General features: G+C 40.6%; 1 protein-coding gene across 24 annotated transcripts in view; it reads left to right on the top strand.

The window, feature by feature from the left end:
- VWA3B (von Willebrand factor A domain containing 3B) overlaps positions 1-13,879 on the top strand; it is a 211,733-nt gene that overhangs the window by 141,196 nt on the left and 56,658 nt on the right. For all 24 annotated transcript variants that reach the window (XR_016395339.1, XM_089922672.1, XM_089922671.1 and 21 more), the window contains 3 exons: positions 2,502-2,618; positions 4,245-4,332; positions 4,411-4,567. Coding sequence is in view for 23 of the 24 variants with exons in the window: in XM_089922672.1 (XP_089778798.1) it covers positions 2,502-2,618; positions 4,245-4,332; positions 4,411-4,567 (362 nt within the window). In the remaining variant the exon portion in view is untranslated. The remainder of the gene's footprint in view (positions 1-2,501; positions 2,619-4,244; positions 4,333-4,410; positions 4,568-13,879) is intronic.

Genomic DNA, 13,879 nt, shown 5'->3' with positions numbered 1-13,879 from the left:
TACAATTTCCACTTGGAAACTTTTATAACTTCAGTTTCTTAGCTGAGATTTTCTATTTGTTTCAAGAGAAATTGTAATTAATTGCTGAAGCATGTTTCTGACACGCTTTGAGATCCTTGTCAGGTAGTTCCAGCTTCTGACTCATCATGGTATTGGCATCATTTGATTGTTTTTTCTCCATCAAGGTGTGATTTTCTTTATTCCTGAAATGATGGGTGATTTTTTTTTTACAGTATCCTGAATGTTTTGTCTATTATGTTAGGGACCCTGGATGCTGTGTAAATCTTTTATTTTAGGAAGCAGTTGTCCTGTTTAAAGTTAGCCCATAGGTCATGGCCTGCTCTTGTGGGTTGGGGTTCCAGTGGTAATTTCATTTTCACAGCCTTTGTGGTGTTATTTTGGTGCTTGGTTTCCTGGTGTCACTGGGGCTCCTACTGGTGCTGCCTGAGGGAGCAGAGGAGTATCCCAGGCCAGGATGCTAGATGCCTCTCAGTGGAGGAAGGTTGTGGTGGCTTCCCCTGCCGCACACACACTGTCTCTTGCGTGTCCCCATGTCTTTGGGCAGGAGAAGAGAGCCTCAACCCTGTAGGGACCAAGAGGCATTGGCTGAAGCTTGGTCCCTCTTGCATGATCTGTCCATTTGCCCTGGTGTCTCTGTCTTAAGCCCATGGGGACAAAGAGGATTCCCATACTGGGCCACTTGTGCAGCAGCATCCCTTTTGCCAGTCCTGCCTGCCCGTTCCCGTAAACGTGACTTTTGCTAGAAATGCTACTTGCCGCTCATCCTGAACATTTTAATGGCCTTTGGTCATTTGTACCATGTCACTTAGATTTGGGATTGTTGCTGTTGGTAGGCATCCCTGTGCTGAGTTTTTATTCTGTTTCAATTTTTAATTTAGAAGAGTGATGAAATGTGGTGACTGACTGTACAGAGCTGGGGGAGTAGTTAAATGCTTGAATCCAGTGCCAGATCAATATACTTTTACTCCTTATTTTCAGAGTTTGGGAATAGTACAGTTGTTATGTTTGGGGACTTCGGGAGCTAAATTTCATTTTCATTTGGACACACCTCTTGTTTTTGCTCAGTGAGTTTGATCAAGGTGGCCTGCCGGTGTAGTCAGGGGCAGGAGTTCAACTCTCGTATGTGGATCATTCATCTCTTTTGCTCACAAACATAGCTCCTGAGAAAATTTATCCTTCTTAATTCCTTGTTACAGAGGCAACCAAAACAGGAATCACCCTGTTTGTTGCCTAGGAAAACAAGTAACACATAGCACACTCCTTACTCCATGCACGGAGACCCTTGTGTTATCTTCCTGTGCAAAAGATAGACAAGGCAGGGCTTCCCTGGTGGCGCAGTGGCTGAGAGGCTGCCTGCCGATGCAGGGGGCGCGGGTTCGTGCCCCGGTCCGGGAGGATCCCACATGCCGCGGAGCGGCTGGGCCCGTGAGCCACGGCCGCTGAGCCTGCGCGTCCGGAGCCTGTGCTCCACAACGGGAGAGGCCACGACAATGAGAGGCCCGCGTACCGCAAAAAAAAAAAAAAAAAAAAAAAAGATAGTGCAGATTATTAGCTAATGTTCACTCTAATTGTCTAATTTCTTGTAAGAGAGGGTAAGTCCCATCTTGTCGAAAATAGGACGCATTTCATTTATGAATACTACATAATGCCTTGGTACTACAGAAGGCATCCAGGTCGTGAAGTACGGAACACATTTACAGTTAGTCTGGTTTCTGTGACCACATGGGAAAAGTAATCAACATGTCTTGGTACAAACTTATTATCCTCTAAAGCACACAGATTCAATGTCAGAATTTGATAAGTGTCTACTTGCTAGTTGAAAGGACCCAACAGAGGGTAGAAAATAATATAAATAAAGGCTTAGACAGCAACTGTGGTCAGCAGAGTTTATAAAATGAACTACAGAGATGTCCCGCTCTAAACCCTGCAAGCTGTGAATGTGATGGGGCATCACTCCCATGATTCTGGGAGTGATAAGAGTGTTATGTGACCTCGGCCAGGTTCTCTAGGAGAGCGCAGTGTACTCATGTGAGCCCCTGAAAGCAGGGTCTCTTACCAGCTGGTGGCAGAAGAGGAAGTCAGAGAGATTTGGGGCATGAGGGCATCGGTGTGCCATTGTTGGCTTGAAGATAGAGGGGGCCCATGAGTAGGAATGGGGGTGCTTAAGGAGCTGAGACAGGCCGCCAGCTGACAGCCAGCAAGAATATGGGACCTCAGTCCTGCAACTGCAAGGAAATAAGTTCTGCCAACAACCTGAATGAGCTCGGAAACAGATTTCTCTCCAAGAGGGGCAGAGTTTGAACCCAGATCAGTGGAACAAGCCATTACTGCAGCATTTACTTGGTGGCAGTACTGTCCCCCTGAGGGTTGGGAGACTGAACCTGCTTTCTTTTTAAAGGATCCAAGAATGTAGTTGCATCTCATAAAATACCTCCTTCCAACCCACATTCCTTTAACCCTTCTCCCTGTGGTACCCACAGAACCAACCAAAACCAGCCTACTCAGGAGCCAGCTGTCCACCCTCAGGAGCTCAGCTTGCAGTGAGAGGAAGGACGGCCTTTCCAATTCCAGCAGCTGGAACACTCCAAGTGACAGAGGCAAGCCAGCAAGGGTCTCTGTGTCAGGAAGCCCAGGGTCTCCTCTCCCCAGTGTGTCTGCTCCTGAAAGAGCTGGGTAGAGGTCCTTTTGGGGAAAACAAATCATTTTTAAGTGAGTCCAGAGAGCTTCCTCTTCAAAGGACTCCCTTGTAAATCAGGTCGTCTTGCTTTAGTGAACTGGATTTTCTTAGGGTCAGACTTGCATATATGGTGCCTGGGTGTTTAATATACCCGTGGCTCGTATAACCGCAGCACTAGTGGTGATGCTTGCTGTCACTGCGTGGTTTGAACTTGAAAACCTAATACTGCATAGTTGGTTTGTTTTCTTCCCCTCATTCACAGGTGGCGCCATCTGACAAGCCCCTCTCTGATCCATATTGTCAGCCTTTTGGGAACTAAATGTGAGGAAAACGAGACTTTTCCACTCAATTGTTAAGACTACTGATAATATCATTATTCTTAAAACAGTAAATTTTAAGAATAAATTTCCTAAAAGTTTAATTCCTGTATCACTTTTCCCTATCTTTCAAAGAGTTGATAAATAATAAATCCCCAGCTAAACACACACATCCACACAAGCCCCTAAGTAGTAGGAAGCACCTGAGGGACAAATTTACACCTGTTGTTACTGAGCCATAGCTTAATCAAACCTTGTGTTCTTCAGTGTTGATCCATGTGATGCCTTTTCCTCTGTTTCAGTTAACCTGCCCTATCTCCTAAATCTGCTACGTGCACAGTCCTTTAAGGGGCTTATCCCATGATGATCGGGATATGATTTCATAGGCATTTGACTAGCTCACTCCCAAACACCCCTTCCTTCTACATGCTGCTGATTCAACTAGCTCATATCCCTTTTCATTTATGAATCCAAGATTCTATAAGGATATACATTAAAAACTCCAAATAAGGGGCTTCCCTGGTGGCACAGTGGTTGAGAGTCCGCCTGCCGATGCAGGGCACGTGGGTTCGTGCCCCTGTCTGGGAAGATCCCACATGCCGTGGAGCGGCTAGGCCCGTGAGCTATGGCCGCTGAGCCTGCGCGTCCGGAGCCTGTGCTCCACAACGGGAGAGGCCGCGTACCGCAACAAAACAGCAACAACAACAACAAAAAAAAAACCTCCAAATAATAATTTGAAAATGTGAATTTATAACTAAACAGGACCTAGTAGGGATTTTGGGTTTCTGCACAGAGCTGAGGAATTACAGAATAAACTATCGAAACCTGAAATGTTGAACAAGGCTCTCCTGTGTAATTTGGAGGAAATCTAATGAGGGCCACATTGAACAATTATTGGTTCATGGTGTTCTTACTTGACATTTTAAAAATATGTTTTCTGGAGAATGAATTTGTCTCATCCTTTTATGGAGAGAGATCTCAATGGGTATGGGGTGAGATAGATTAGCAAAGCAATGAGAGTACCCTATTTACTCTTGCATTGGTCGTTAGCGTCCATTGCAAAATGAATCTTGCCTAGAACCCCCTCTGACAGATCAGTTCTGGGAAAAATAGTCCATTTATTAGCCCTCAGTCACAACTGAACTCAGAGATAAGTGTGATCCTTTTGCATTTTTGATATAAACCCCATATATGAGGAAATTATACAGCTGCCATTTCCCTTTCCACAGAAATGGGCATCCTGCTGACAAATGAGTTTCCAGATGACAAGTCATTAGAAAGATTGACTCGAGAAGGAACCCAAGTTTATGACCAAGAGTGAGTAATTTTACTGGGACAGTTTTGTTGTGTTTTGTTTGATACAAGTTTTAAAACATCACAGTCTCATGTTCTTAGTTCTGCAGGAATGTCTTCAGCAAACTGGCTCAAGATCCATGGCTTGGTGGCCAAGAAGCTCACCATCATGGATGCTTTGTCCATGACCGCCATCCCTCACAGTCCCACCTACGTCCCCATTCTGGACAAGCATGTCGTTTCCAAGGTCTTTGATGAGGTAAAACTGATCTTCTATGTGTCCCTGCTTGATGTAGTTTTCATTTCCTGCCTAAATAAAGAGTAGTCCACTTGACGTCTTGTACAGTTGTCACAGAAATGTATTTCAGCGATTGGGAAAAAATTATTTGCAAAGGCAGTAAAAAGGAGAGAGAGAAGCTCTTAAGCATTTTTGCTTCTAAGATGAGAAGAACAATTTCTTCTTTGTTGGGTTGGCAGTTCATGGCTCGTTGCTGATGGGTGGCATTGTGGAGCTGCAGAAATGTCTGAAAAGCCTCTAGGTCAGAGTCATGAGTCACGAGTGAATATCAGTCTGTATCAAAGGACAGCGAGCGCTTGTGAGAGATTTTGTCCATCCTTTGCTTACCTTCTCTTCCTAAATACAGTGGCATCTTTTCCATCCTAAAAGTCTCCAAAGGAAAACGTCAGAAAGAGGGAGGGAGAGAGACACAGAGACAGAGATGCAGAAAAAGAGAGGGATTGAGAGAGAGGATCGGGAGTGAGCCAGAGCACAAGAGCCATGAGAAAGTGAGAGTCACGTCCTGGCAGGAGAAAAAGAGCTTCCAGTAGGAGGGCGCAAGTTGGGGTTAACTGTGGAGGAAAGCCAAGCACTGTAAAGTTTGCCTTGAATTGGGCAACTGGAAGGTCCTTGCCCTACGCAAGAACGGATCCAGTGGAGCAGCCAGATTGCACAGAGATGAGGAACACAAGGAAAACAAGAATAGGAAGATTGAACCCTGGTGCTTCCCGGCAAATGTAGCAGCAACTCATGGTTTAAATAGGAATATATCAAGCTTTACAGTCAGTAAATTGAAATAATATCCTTAAAAGACCGTATCTCATGCTGAAATTTTGCAGAGGGTATATAGGAAATTTGGGATTTGCTTCCAAATAATCTGGATGGTGGGAGTAGTTGGGGGAAGGGAGGAGTAGATAAAGCAAGATTGGCCATGAGCTGATAATTGTTAAATTTGGATAATAAGAATATTGAGTTGGGGGAGGGTCATTCTACTATTCTCTCTGCTTTTTTACGTATTTGGAAGCTTCCATAGTAAAAAGTTGAGAAAAAGCAAAGGCAGGAAAATTTAAAAAAAAAAAAAAGGCTTTATCTAACTGGTCTCGCAGTAGCTGAAATTTGATGTATTTGGAAGAAGCAGATGAATTGGTGGACTTTTTCTGTTAGTCACATTTAAGAGATTATACCCATGGAGTTGGATATGCATCCTGATTTGACATGACCAGCAGTTCTTGCTCTGGAGGTTGGATATATGACCCCTTAGGCTGGGTTCCTGATGACTTTGCCTCAAGGTGAGCGGTCCTATCCCTGGCTGTGACCTTGTGACTGGAAGATTCTACTTCTACCTTCAGTGAACTCTAACCTGATTACTCAGATACCAACTTATCATTTGAATCTGACTTCTTCCAAAAGCAAGAGAGAGAAACTGAATGCTGATTTATTCCTTCTAGGAAGTTTGGTGACAGCTTCTCATATTCTGTGCACTTATTTTATTACTATTCTTGAGTTCTGTTTGAAAGAAAATATATTTGGTGAACTATCCCTGGAAATAGAATTTTCTGGTACTTATCATGTCTCCTTCTAAGCCTCCCAACAACCTGACATACATTGAAAAGTAAATACTCAAAAAACAAATATGAGAAGGTAGGAAAGCAAGCACATAAAATCAAAGGGAAGATTTATAGATTGAATACCTAAAAATGTTATTTTGCATTAAAAACATATAACTAAAATGAAGGCAAATCTCAGAAAAATATTTTTAACGTATACAACAAAGAGTTACAGGAGTAATATGTTAAATATGTGTTTGCATGTGTGTATCCATGTAAGTTAGCACATGCATATGGTATGTGTGTGTGTATAAATCAGGGTTCAGTATACACACAAAAATGCACATGCACCCATACCATAAAGGAATAAGAAAATGATAAATATCCCAGTGGAAAATCTAGGGGAAAAAGTTTAAAAATAAGAAGTCAAAAACCACATAGAAAAATATTTCTTGCTGGTAACCAAATAAATGCATTTTTGAAAAAATGCAAATTAAAAAAAATTAGACAACTTCCCCCCATCATCAAATGTGTAAGGTTAAAAAATACTAATAAACAGTCGTGGTGAAAATAGGATGGAATTAGAACTTTTACATCCTGCTGGGGGGAGTATAAGTTGGTATAACCTTGGCAATATGTTCAGAGGTGTTAAGGGCTTACAACTTTTCCTCCAGCAAATCCATATGTAGATATTCCATAATCTACAGAAGGAAATAATCAGAAATACTGAAGAATATATTCAGAGAATAATTATTGCTGCCTTATATCTAACAATGAGAAAATTGAAAACGACCTAAATATCCGATAAGTACATCCATATGATTGAATGTTCATTTAATATCATGTTTCTGAAGAATAAGTAATGACATGGGGAGAAGTTCTCAATACAATGCTAAATGAAAAAATCAGGGTACAAAACCGCATAGATAGTACATTAATTTGGTTACATATGTGTATGATGTAGACATAGCACTCTTTGTCTCTCCCTTTTCTCTTTTACCAAAATGTTACTAGTGTTTATCCGAGGGGTGAGATTATTGGAGATCTGGGGGTTTGTTTATATAATTTTTAGTTTTTGTTGTAGTTCTTTCAACTCTGGACATACATTAATGATATGCTGAGAAAAAAAAAGTTAAGAAAAACAGACCTAAAACAAGAGATAAAATAGTTTAAATGCAAAGGACACTTGATTTTTAATTAATTTATTGGTTTATTTTTGTTTGATGAGTAATATATGAGTACATTCTTGTATAGAATGACCATTTAGAAGTCTTTAGAGGAAAATGTCAAAGTTTCTCTCTCCACCAACCTCATTTATAAAGGAAACACTCTGAATAGTTTGGTGAATATCGTGCTAATCCTTTTCAACATACACACACACACACACGCACACACGCACACGCACACACGCACGCACGCACGCACACACACGCGCACACATGCGCACACACACACACACACACAAATACATTACATATATTTTTACATATACACATAACAATTTTAATATACAAAACAGTTTAATAAGGTAATACCATATGGATTTGCTATTTTGTCTTTTATAAACATATGTCTTAGAGACTTTTCTCTGTGCGTAGATATGGGTCTATCTCATTTTTGTTAGTTGCAAATTTCTTCCCCATTGTTAATGGATATTTACATTGTGTCCTTCCTCCCCCTATTACAAACAATCCTGTAATGGATTTCCTTGCACAGAGACTTCTGGGCACCTCTACAAGTCTGTCCTTGTGATAGATGGATTGCTGGACCCAAAGGATGTGTACATTTAAATATTTGACAGATTAAACCAAATCACCCTCCAAATAGATTCTATATTTCCACTAGTTTATATTCAGAAAGACAGCCATTTTCCTAAGAGGAACTGTATATCATACTTGTTGATAAGCATTAGTTCTACAAGTATAGAGATACTTTGAAAACCCTAAAAATAGTGTGCAGACCTTAGTGTGCAGATATCTTATTCAACTCGTCCTCTCCTCATATTTAGAAGAAATAAACATAGTAACTCACTGCAGCACTTTGAAATGTGCTCTCCAGGCTGTATGCAATGTATCTGGACTCTGGGGATAATAATATACCTACTCTGAGACTGTTATACTGTGTATAGTATAGTGAATGTATATAGTATAGGTATATATATATAGTATAAAAAGAAGTAATGCATATAATGGGCTGCAAGCACTGAATAAACATTGGCTTTTTTTTGCTTTTTTTTTTTTTTTTTTTTTTTTTGCAGTACGCAGGCCCCTCACTGCTGTGGCCTCTCCCGCTGTGGAGCACAGGCTCCGGACGCGCAGGCCCAGTGGCCATGGCTCACGGACCCAGCCGCTCCGCGGCACGTGGGATCCTCCCGGACCGGGGCACGAACCCGCGTCCCCTGCATCGGCAGGCAGACTCTCAACCACTGCGCCACCAGGGAAGCCCAAACGTTGGCTTTTATTATAAAAATATTCAATAAATATTACATTGCCTACTGTATGCAGTCTCTGAACTGGGCTAGACTGCAGCCTACCCAATCACAGCTTACAATCTCATGGAGGAACTAGCAATTAAAATAAGAAGTTCTAGTTAAATGTGATGAGTGGGAAGAGCAGAGCGAAGATGCCAGAGAGGCCCCTAACCACCTTGAGTTGGCAGAGGGCGCTTTGGACCTGGCCTGGGAAGTTCAGACCTGGGGGATCTGATCAGTCCAGGTTTGGACCTAGGGGAGGAGGAGTTACGAGGATGATGAGGTGGAGGGGAGTGAGGAGTGACCTAGGGGGAAGTCTAAGGGTCAGAGGACGTTTGTCGTTCCAAAGAAAGTTTAGTGCAACTGGAGGAAGGTGTGAAAGCTGGTGAAGGTCGAGTTAAGGATTTTCTGAAGGTCATCCTGAGGGAAGCCAAAGGGTTTTTAGCAGAGGACAGAGAAGATCAGGTTTGGTCTTTGGCTACTATGTGGAAAAGGGTTGTAGAGGTTCAAGGCTGGAACGAAGCGGGGCAGTCAGGAGGCAAGGTCTAGGTGGCTGTGACCCAGGTGACAACGCTGAGGATGGATCCAAGGCTCTATATAAAGTCAAGTCGACAGGACTAAACCACATGGGGCTGAGAGAGAGAGAAATGTTGAGTGACTTCCAAGAAGGAAAAAATGGAAGAGTAGTGAGGGTCCTGTTTTTCTGGAGAACCTGTCTTCTGACTCCAGAAAGCAAAGCCAAGGGAAGAGGCTGTATATTTTTTCACGTGCATTCCACCATGGGCATCTGTGCTCGTGCCTTCTGTGGCTTTGTAAATTCTCATCACAGGCCTGTGGGTACGTAGCACACAACATGCTCTCCGCCCTCCATTATTGCTCATAAGAGCAAGAATCATGATGATGAAGGAAATATACTGCAATAAATTCCCATTTCATCCTCAAAGCCCACTTAACATCTTTTATTTAATATTTTCTCTGATGGAAAGAATGGGAAAACAGTGATCGAAAAATATAATCCCACTGAGTGAGATATATAGCTTTTTGAAATTTGGACCTAACAGTTTTTTGAAAAAGTAGACTGGAGCTGAAAAGGAGACATGAATCTTAACCCACTTCACTGAGAATTGTAATTGCCTTTTACTCCTGTGTTCTGTGTGCAGCCACATCTGTCTGGGTAGAATCGTAAAGCAGCATTTGGCTTTATCCCCGGCTACTTGTTTCATTCATGACTTATGTATGGGCTGTTTCTTCTTCTGGAGCACAATGCTATTTTGGTTTTCATGTTTCTTGGACCAGCATCAAATCTGTCACCTTGGAAATGAAGTGTTGAGCAGGGAGGTTGCCCTAGCAACTCTTCGTTACAAGATGCTAACTGGCACTTTCAGTTTTCAGTGGACCAGATAAATTTAATCTTAGCTCTTTCAAAAAGATTAATTCATCACCAAGTCATATACAGAGTAAAACTGCTTTAGATATTTGATGAATCTGGAATTTAAAGCTCTTTATTGACAATGGCTTTGAAAAAAAAGAAACAATTTGGGAACATTAGTTTGCATCGTTGAAAAGTCCACTACATCACCACCACCACCACCATCATCATGTGTTACCAGCACTGCATCAAGGCTTCCTGCTTTGCCCTAATCTGGGTTCAGCACACAGCTTTGTGATCAGGTAGCCTGGGCCTGCACCCCAGCTCTGTCACTGACTCCCGATGGGTCATGGCAAGGTCCCTAATCTGGTACGTGGTGAGCCCTCAGACTAGGTTTTGAGAAAAACATTTGATCTCATCAAAGTATCTGATGGAAAATTTAGACCAACGTAGTGAGGTGGCTTTTTATCTCATCATTTAGCTGACGAGGAATGTTAGGGATGCTGCTAAGGGCATGGCATCTTGTTGCTTTCAAATATAGTAGCAATGAAAACGATACTGATAGAAAAGTTTATTTTAATTAAAAAATCTAGAAGGACAGTTAATACAAAAGCTATACGTATTCATTGTGTAGAAAAATTAGAAACTACAGATAAGTAGAAGAGAAACAATAGAATATAATTCCTCACATATGAATTGTTTGGTGGTTATCTGGCCAAAGTTTTTTCACTACATACATAGCCTTTGTTCTTTGTTTTTGTTTTACCAAAATGAAGTTGAACTAAAGATACTCTGTGCCTTGATTTCTACTCAACAGTCTGTTTCAAATATTATGGCATGCCAGCAAATACTCATTTACTATACCAGTTAAAATGCTAGTGACCTCACTAGCAATTTAATTGAAATTTATATTAAAATGTCTTTTTTATTTTCTAACAATTTAGATTGAAATTTGTGAGCTATAGCCTACACTGCAGTAAGCAGCATATTTTCGTGGGTTTATGAACGATCTGATTGACACTTCTCTTCCCCAGTTCACTTCGTAGCCCCACCTTCAATTTGTTCTGTGGAGTCTGGAGATGTTTCTGTTTAAGCAGAGGTTTAAGCTTCAGCACTCAGCAGTTTGCACAACTATGAAGTCACTGCGCCGTGTTCAGGGTCAGCCACGTGGGATTTGCACAGCCTTTGCATTTTCATTACTCACATCCACTCAGACCCCTCCTTGGCCAGTCTGACAGCAGGCTCTGGGATATTTATTGGAAGAAATGATTTAGTTGAAAAACAGTGAAGTTGGTGAATTCAGTTAGTGTTGAGTGATGAATATATAAACACCAGTTTACACTATTTTCTCATGTTCAAAATGTTGTGGGATGGCTTACAAACACAGCCAGAATGTTGTCAGGTAGAATTCTTCCTGTACTACTTTAACAGCTAATAACTGTGTGTACAGTTCTGTATCCCCCTTTCTTCATTTAGCATATCTTATGAACATATTTCCCTGTAATGACCAATTTGGGATGAATTTTAATGGTTGTGCTAATATTCAATAACATGAATTACTACAATTAATTTAACTATTCCCCCCATTATTGGGCAGTTTACTTGGAATTTTAAGAGTGCCTATTTTCCTACATCTTTGCTGTCACTTAGAGCAGTAACATTAAAACAAACAAACAAAAAACACCTGCCAATTGCTAAGTGAAAATGGCATTCAATTTTAATTTTTTTCTTTTATTGTTTGAGAATAGTTTTCTTGTGTAAGCCAAATATATCTCTTAAAATCTTGGTTACATCATTAACCTTCTTGGCAAACACCTCTTTTAAAATAGCAAAGGTACGCTCATCTCGTGCCTCAATCACCGAGAACTCAAATTTGGTAGACTCCAAACACAGTATTTTATAATAGAGATAAACTTCTAAAAATGTTGGAGCCTCAGCCATTATTTGAATTTATATAATTTTAGTCTTTTACGTATTCAGTAAGTGGTTACTTTGTACATGCATTGTGCTAGAAACTAATATTTTTTAAAGGAATAAAAAACTAGAGTTCAGTGGAGAGGAAAACCAAATAACAAAACTGCATTTCAATCTATACATCTATAGAGGGATTGAATGAGAAAATATATAGATTGCCTAGTACTTGGCAAAGAGTAAGAGATAAACACTATTATCATGTTTTCAAATTTTTGTTTTATTATTTTTTATACAGCAGGTTCTTATTAGGTATCTATTTTACACATATGAATGTATACATGTCAATCCCAATCTCCCAGTTCATCCCACCACCGCCTCCCCCACAACCCCGCTTTCCCCGCTTGGTGTCCATACGTTTGTTCTCTACATCTGTGTCTCTATTTCTGCCTTGCAAACCAGTTCATCTGTACCATTTTTCTAGATTCCACATATATGCATTAATATATGATATTTGTTTTTCTCTTTCTGACTTACTTCGTTCTGACTTACTTCATTTTCTCTTTCTGACTTACTTCATCCATCCACGTCTCTACAAATGGCCCAATTTCGTTCCTTTTTATGGCTGAGTAATATTCCATTGTATATATGTACCACATCTTCCTTATCCATTCTTCTGTCGATAGGCATTTAGGTTGCTTCCGTGACCTGGCTATTGTAAATAGTGCTGCAGTGAACATTGGGGTACATGACTCTTTTTGAATTATAGTTTTCTCTGGGTATATGCCCGGTAGTGGGGTTGCTGGGTCATATGGTAATTCTATTTTTAGTTTTTTAAGGAACCTCCATACTGTTCTCCATAGTGGCTGTATCAATTTACATTCCCACCAACAGTGCAAGAGGGTTCCCTTTTCTCCACACCCTCTCCAGCATTTGTTGTTTGTAGATTTTCTGATGATGCCCATTCTAACCGGTGTGAGGTGATACCTCATTGTAGTTTTGATTTGCATTTCTCTAATAATTAGTGATGTTGAGCGGCTTTTCATGTGCCTCTTGGCCATCTGTATGTCTTTGAGAAATGGCTATTTAGGTCTTCTACCCATTTTTGAATTGGGTTGTTTGTTTTTTTAATATTGAGCTACATGAGCTGTTTATATATTTTGGAGATTAATCCTTTGTCCATTGATTCGTTTGCAAATATTTTCTCCCATTCTAAGTGTTGTCTTTTCGTCTTGTTTATAGTTTCCTGTGCTGTGCAGAAGCTTTTAAGTGTCATTAGGTCCCATTTGTTTATTTTTGTTTTTATTTCCATTACTCTAGGAGGTGGGTCAAAAAAGATCTTGCTGTGATTTATGTCAAAGAGTGTTCTTCCTATTTTTCCTCTAAGAGTTTTATAGTGTCTGGTCTTACATTTAGGTCTTTAATCCATTTTGAGTTTATTTTTGTGTATGGTGTTAGGGAGTGTTCTAATTTCATTCTTTTACATGTAGCTGTCCAGTTTTCCCAGCACCACTTATTGAAGAGACTGTCTTTTCTCCATTGTGTATGCTTGCCTCCTTTGTCACAGATTAGTTGACCATAGCTGCATGGGTTTATCTCTGAGCTTCCTATGCTGTTCCATGGATCTATATTTCTGTTTTTGTGCCAGTACCATATTGTTTTGATTACTGTAGCTTGGTAGTATAGTCTGAAGTCAGGGAGTCTGATTCCTCCAGCTCCATTTTCTTCTCTCAAGATTGCTTAGGCTATTCAGGGTCTTTTGTGTCTCCATCCAGTAAAAAATGCCGTTGGTAATTTGACAGGGATTGCATTGAATCTGTAGATTGCTTTGGGTAGTGTAGTCATTTTCACAGTATTGATTCTTCCAATCCAAGAACATGGTATATCTCTCCATCTGTTTGTGTCATGTTTGATTTCTTTCATCAGTGTCTTATAGTTTTCTGAGTACAGGTCTTTAACCTCCCTAGGTAGGTTTATTTCTAGGTATTTTATTCTTT

Source organism: Delphinapterus leucas, chromosome 13, assembly GCF_059928025.1.
Source record: "Delphinapterus leucas isolate spDelLeu-1000000601 "Yukka" chromosome 13, BTC_Dleu_Yukka2, whole genome shotgun sequence".
Taxonomy (NCBI): Eukaryota; Metazoa; Chordata; class Mammalia; order Artiodactyla; family Monodontidae; genus Delphinapterus; species Delphinapterus leucas.
The sequence above is the reverse complement of the archived record's forward strand: the minus strand, read 5'-3'. Positions and strand labels throughout refer to the sequence as shown.